The 7055-nt window shown below is 39.8% G+C and overlaps 1 protein-coding gene across 4 annotated transcripts in view; it reads left to right on the forward strand.

Moving 5' to 3' along the window:
- The window catches only part of foxp4 (forkhead box P4), a 111585-nt gene extending 108663 nt beyond the window's left edge, over positions 1-2922 (forward strand). For all 4 annotated transcript variants that reach the window (XM_085775828.1, XM_085775826.1, XM_085775827.1 and 1 more), the window contains 2 exons: positions 1152-1324; positions 2692-2922. In XM_085775828.1, the coding sequence (XP_085631954.1) occupies positions 1152-1324; positions 2692-2839 (321 nt within the window). In that variant the 3' untranslated portion in view covers positions 2840-2922. The remainder of the gene's footprint in view (positions 1-1151; positions 1325-2691) is intronic.
- Positions 2923-7055: the final 4133 nt, after the last annotated feature.

A 7055-nucleotide genomic window follows, 5' to 3' on the forward strand; every position in this document is an offset into this window, starting at 1 on the left:
CTATTTTGTGACTGAGATGATTTATAGCGTCAAGTAGTTGTCAATTAAGGTTACCACATAAAATTATCGCCTGTCCCAGAAAATCCATCTCTGAGCCAGTGAGAATTCCCCCTCCCCTTTGCCCCCCCCCTCCCCCCGGTGGGGTCCAACAGCTGCATGGGAGCGTAGAGAGCAGTGACAGAAGCCGCTCCTGTTGCTTCACTTTGTTTTTCCTCTGTGCTGCAGACGTTGATGTTGTGTTTTTTAAGTCGAGGTTGCGGCTCAGTGTCGCTGCAACGTTCCTGTTGAGACTTTTTCTTTTTTACGTGGACACACACACACACACACACACACACACACACACACAGACACACTCTCATGATGACAGGGACTTGAATGTAACAGAGTATGAGCCACAATGGGGGAAAGCACTGTGTATAAGTGCCCCCTAGTGGTTTGTGGAGTCCACTAACACGTTAGTGGAATCAAATGTGCTCCATGTGGAGGAGCTCTCATCAGTTCATTAAGTTAAACTCCATCATTCAATGTGGATTTGACTTTTTTATTACAGTAGTTTTATGTCAGCTGGACTCACAAACACAGTCTGACTGTAGTTGAATGTATTAAAGTCAAGGAAAGTTACATGTTTCAACAAATTTAAAGGGGTACTATGCAAGTCTGGTCGCTTTTCCTCTGTGTTGCTAACCCTTCTCCCAGACATGTGCATTTGTTTTCAGTAAAGCCAGTAAGAAAGCAACATAGAGCGGTGCAGGATGATGTTATATATCATATATGCGTGACCATGTGTAGCCATGTGTAGAGACGAGAGCTGGGACAAGGTTACAAGGTTGGTTTTCAGCCAAGAGACATTAGGTGGAAGGCAGAAAGCCTCCATTCTCCCTGTAACAAGTTACAACTAATTTATTTAACCATCCAAAGCTGCTTAATTATGGTAAAAATGTTCTAAAGTTTAGGTAAAAATCCTGCATAGTTCCCCTTTAACTACTATAGGCTTTAGATAGCTTCCTCAGGAGACCAATTCACATGCCTACAACTGGCCACAGTGTGATCTAGCAAATTAATTATGATTTTTTTGTGTGTGTTTGTGTGAATAACATAAGTATTGCAGCTTTGATTTAACATTGCAACTCTGTGTGTGTGTGTGTGTGTAGGCAGCTCTGGCAGAGAGCAGTCTGTCCTTGCTAAACAGCCCCAACCTGGTGACCCCTCCGTCTGCAGCCAGCCTCAACATGCTGCACGTGGGCCACGATGATGTCAGCTCCACCGTGGAGCAGGTCAACAGCAACGGCAGCTGCAGCCCCACGCTCAGCCCTCACCAGTACAGGTGTGTTCTCTCTCCATACACACACACACATACACACACACACACACACTAATACACACAAGGACATGTGCTCCAGTATTCACTTAGCATATTAACAATTACTGTGTTCACAAAGGGCATCAGAGTGTATCAGACTGATCAGTGTATCGGTGTTGTCTACCGTCTAGATACAATAATGAAGATATGATGGGGATGCTGATATTATTATTGTTATCTTTATGAAATATTACTGATCAGAGAATCACTTACATTTAGTGTGAGACGATTCTACACAACAGGATAATCTGATAATCGCCAAATACAGTTCAAGAATGTCAGCACTGGTTTTACTGGACATTTATGTTTGCAGGATGATGATGTTTGTGATTCTTTTCCACATGCAAAACAGAAATATCATCACTGAGGAACTATTTTTATTATTATTAGGTGGAAAAAATCCTCATTTAGCATTTAATTTTTGCACAATTTGATATTAAAATCTAAAAATAGCACTTAGACAACAAGTTGCATCCTAAAAATTCATTTCAGACAGATGTGTGACCACATTATGATGTTTCACTGTTGAGCTTCAGATCAAAGTCAAAGTCAGCTTTATTGTCAATTCCACAATATTTACGGGACATAAAGAGAATCAAAATTGTGTTTCTCTCACACCCCTGGTGCAGACAGTAAATAAACAAACAGTAAACATTAAAAAAAAACAATAAAACAATCTGCAGTCTAAAATACCAATCTAGAATAAAAATAAATATATAACTGGGAGCATATAAAAGAACTAAACTAAGCTAGTAGTAAAAAAGAAAATAGAAGGCACAATAGTACTGCCCTACAAAGGCAAAGTGCAGTATCTGCATTTTTTTTTTTTGACCAATCAAAAGTGTGGCATATTCTCTTAAATCTGGTAGAATTTGATATTGGTACTGCTAAAATTTCCAGAGTTATTGGGCTTTTTATTTTGCTGTCCATCCAAAAAAGCACTGTGAAACCAAGGCAAAGTGCAGTATATGCACCAAAACCAAGGCAAAAGTGCAATATCTGCCATAAAACAGTCAAAATTGGTCAGAAAGACAAACTACAAAATACATTTAATTCAGTCCACCGTTATCTAATCAATTATAGACTTGGTAGTTATGATAAACACAAAAAGCTGTTTTTCTCACTTTGCCTTTGTAGCAGCAGCAATAGTAAATGCAAAACAATCACAGTAATGCAAGTATTATCATATGCCACACCCCCTCCCTAAAACCTCAGCAAATCACAGTGCACCATCTCCATCATCAGCATATTGTGGCAGCAGATTCATTACATAAAGTCTGATCTTGGCCTCTTCCGTTAAAGCCCTGACCTCGGTCCTCTGTCCCCTGCAGCCACCAGGTGCATGTGAAGGAGGAGCCCACTGAGCTGGAGGAGGACAGTCGGCCCGTCTCCCTCCTGGCCGGCGTCACACACAGCCTGCCATTGCCGAGCGACGAGCGCGACCTGGAGGAGGATCTTCCCACCGAGGAGCTGGAGTAGGACAAAGATCCCAGACGGACCGGATTTCGTCAGGCGTGAAAAAGAGGAGAAAACAAGATAGCTACAGTACACTTACAAGAAAAGAGAGAAGAGAAGAGAAAAAAGAGAAAGTTGTTTTTTTGTTTTTTTCGTTGTTGTTGTTTCTAAGAAAAATGCAAAGCAACCAAGGATGACGATGAGAAAAAACTCCAAACAGGGTTTAGAAGAAACCTCCGTTACTTTCAGACGCAAAAACCTACGGACTATGGAGCACTTGCTTTTACCTCCATGTGTTTCTTTTTTCCAACACTTGGCTCAGAGGTGTAACACCACTTTAAAAAATGCATACACAACTCACACAAACACGCACACAGACACACTCATTCACCTGTCAAACCATGTTTCGTTCTCTTCTCCTTCCCTGCTCCCCCCCTTCGGCCTCCGTGTAGAGACCCCTGGAGGCGTTTCCTCCTCTTCCTCCCACACCCACCTCCTCCTCCTCCTCCTCACTGTTGTCTCGGGCTGCCTGGCTTTAGCCGTCTGTGTCCCATCATCAGCTGAGAAGACACAATTTTTTCATTTTTTTTTTTTTGTTTTTGTTTTTGTCGTTGTTGTGTGTGTGTGGGTGTTAGACAGAAAAAAAGACACACAGGATCATGTGTATATAGATCTGGAGCAGTCATCATCAGGGGCTGTGCAGTATACCTCCCCCCTCCCTCTCCCTCCCCAACTTCTTTGAGTCAATCACTTGCTTTTTTTAAATTTTGTTTTCTTCGATTTGATTGAGATGAAACTGTTGGGCTTCGAGATGGGAAGGAAGGAAAGGAAGGAAGGAAGGAAGCAAGGAAGGAAGGAAGGAAGAGTGCTTTTAATAAAGATTACCTCCAACAGGGCTCCAACACTTCCTCTCTGCCCAAACTTCTGCCCCCCCCCCGGCCCCCTACCCCCAACCCCCCAGCAAAGACACTTAGTGACGGACATCTTTTAAAACTCTTTGCTTCTAAGTGAGATAAAAAAACAAGAAGACATTTTCCTATTTCCTACCCCACCCCACCTCCATCCCCTCCTCCATTCTCTCCCCCTGGAAAAAAAGAACGCAGGAATAATAGTGGGACCCTTCGGTGCTGTCCTTCTCCTCTCCTCCGTGCTGCGAATGGAGGGATGAGCTTGGAACACTTTCAGAACGAGAAGAGAGGGGGCAGAGAGAAAAGAAGGAGGAAGCATCTACAGAAATATTGTGACTTAAAAAAAAAAAGAAAAAGAAAACTGTTGATTATGGAATATAACAAGAAAAAAATGTGTGGTAGCTTTTGTCATTTCTTTTTTTTTTCTTCCTCTTCTTTTTTTTATCTGACGTTATGTTGATGATGATGATGTTATTGTCATTGTTTGATTTTCTTTTTTTTTTGGAGGATCAATATTTCCATGGTGGCGTTCTTGGTTTCGACATTTTCGACCTTTTTCTAACGATGCTGTTGTTTTTTTTGTTTTGTTTTGTGTATTGTTAAGTTGTTTGATTTACTCTGGTTGTTCACACCATTCCAAATAAGTATTGGCAAAAGAAAAGAAAGAAAGAAAGAAGAGAAGAAAGCGCAGTATTGTCCCAACTTGTGATACCTGACCCCCCCGTCCCCCTTCCCCCTGTCCCCTTCCTGTCCCAAGTGTAGCAGGCAAGAAATTTGGAAATAGCACTTAAAGTTGCCATTATCCAGACAGATTTATTTAACGGTTGATTTTTTTTCTTTTCTCTCTCATTCACTTGTTTTTCAGTTGTGTATTTTAGTTGAGAAATATCAGTAATGCTTTAAAAAAAAAGATATATATTATTACTGCAGTCAGAGAATACCTCATCCCACAAAGGTTCCACCTGGAACTGTGTCCAAATTGATTATTAAGATAATAAAAGGGGGGAATTCTTTCTGTGGGACACCAAAATGATGTGGCAACTCTGCTCAGCTTCAGATTCAAAGCTCTATGGTTGTAATAGTTACTGTGTAGAAGCTATCTGCAATTCACTGTGTGAGTTTGTGTTAAAGGAATAGCACGTGAGATTTATTTTGTTTAGTTTTTTCGTTTAGTTTTGTTTTCCGTGAGCATAAAAAGCATTACTTTTCTCTACAGTGCCATACCAAATTTAACATTTATTTTAATCTGTTATCTGCTTATTCCCATTTTATTTTTGTTACAGGTAACCAAAGAAATATGTAGAAAACCAAAAACCCTGTAGTTTATTTTTTGCCCTTTTTGAGTTTCTTATATATATTTTTTGTTTTTCCTTCTTGAAGAACTGGCCAAAAGACAACAAACCAGGAGTTTGAATTATTCTTCTTATTGTATTCATATAACTATTGTGTTGAAATTATACATGACTTTACAGTGCTGACCATTCCAAAAACCAAAGTGTGTAAAGCAAACTCGAATTTGGAAGACATCAAAGCTTTTTACATGATAAGTGGTTACGAATGACTCACATTAGGTATGAGGCCAAAAAAAAACAACCTAGTATTAACAAACCTCGCACAGTTCCTCTAAAAAAACAAAAAAAGAAAGAGTAAAAAGCACTTAGAGGTGAAACTCTCCCACACTCAGGCTGAAAACTGTGTTTCAAACACAAAACCCTAGGACCGGCCCCCACTTTCTGTCCGAGCCGACCTCGAGAAGGCATTCGAACACATCGTAACTTTTATAATCCGAAGATGCCAACAAAAAAAAAAGAGAGGATAAACAGAACGAAACACTCGGCTTTACAAGATATTTTCTGGTGCTGTTGAAAACAAAAAAAGAAAGAGTTAAAGCTCGTAATGTGTGTGTAGTATTTACAGGAAGAGGAAGTCACATCTTTGACCAGGGAGTAGTAAATCCAAATATCTATGAATATTACAACAAAGAGGGAACAAACTTAAAAACTACGATACCAACTATACCAATGTTAAGAGGAAAATATAAAAAAAAAACAACCAAGGGACATCATGTAATTCAAAGTTGGGTTCAACATTTTCATACTTTTTGTCAAAAACTATGTGACAAGTTTTTTTTTTATTTAACGGAAAGAACCTTTCTGGTGACTTTGTGTTCAAACGGGACTGTTTCCTGTCACATTAGAGACTGATTTCTAACAAAAGTACAAAGTGGCAGACAGACATCTTGAAACGAGATAAAAAACCAAAAATAACACTACCTCCTTTTTCGAAACAGTTCAACCAACACATAGCCAATGGGAGACTGAACTCTCTTAAATACCTTTTTTTTTCTCTCTCTCTCTTTCTCTCTCTCTCTCCATTCTTCCTCGATGATGATGATGATGATGATGATGATTATAATAATAATGATGAATGCCAAAATTGTGTTACACTTACTGTATGACTGACCAACCAACCAACCAACCAACAACAAAAAAGAAAAAAAAACACACAAAAAACTACAAAAAACTACAAAAAAAAAAAACGCTATTTGGTGATCCGGACTCACTCCCCAACACATCTGCTTGAGCCCAAAAAAAAACAACAAAAAAAACCAACAAACATAAAGAGACGTTTTCACTTTCCATGGATTTAAAAATGACTACCTCTCCTTAAACCACATCTAAAGCACTCTATGTCTTGAAGTGTGTTGTGAAGTGCTTGCTATATATGAGAAGTTTTCTATCAGCTGACCGTTATTCCTGCACACGATTCGCACTGAGCTCTCTATACGTGAACAGCCTCACTCTCTCTGTGACTGTATTACGTGTGCATTATTAATGATCTCTCTTTGAGGACCAATGAGGAACTTTGGTCGTTAATGGCTTATGTGGTGTTTTGCAGGGAGCTGGTTGTTGTTAGGGTGTAAAAATGATGGGCAGAGTATATCAGTGCCACCAGAACACACACACACACACACACACACACACACACACACACACACACACACACATGTTAATATAAAGGAAGCATAGAAGCAGGGCTATGGGTTAGTGCAAACAGAGGCTCTGACCATCCAGATATCCAAAGACCCACAACACAGCAGTAACCCCCTTTTGCCAAAACACCCGCAGAGACGCTGAGAAGAGCAACACACACTTAACGAAAACTCATCACTACTACTACTACTACTAGTAATATCCAAAACCAAGAGGAACTGCTGCATACAGTACATAGATGATCTCTGACTTGTGCTTTAAGGTACACCTGTAAACAAAGCTGTTTTATAAAGATGTAGATTGTTCACAGGTCGCCATGTAACACTTCTGTTTTGTTTT

The sequence above is a fragment of the Trachurus japonicus genome, chromosome 5 (genome assembly GCF_045865225.1).
Source record: "Trachurus japonicus isolate A0001 chromosome 5, Traja_1.0".
Taxonomy (NCBI): Eukaryota; Metazoa; Chordata; class Actinopteri; order Carangiformes; family Carangidae; genus Trachurus; species Trachurus japonicus.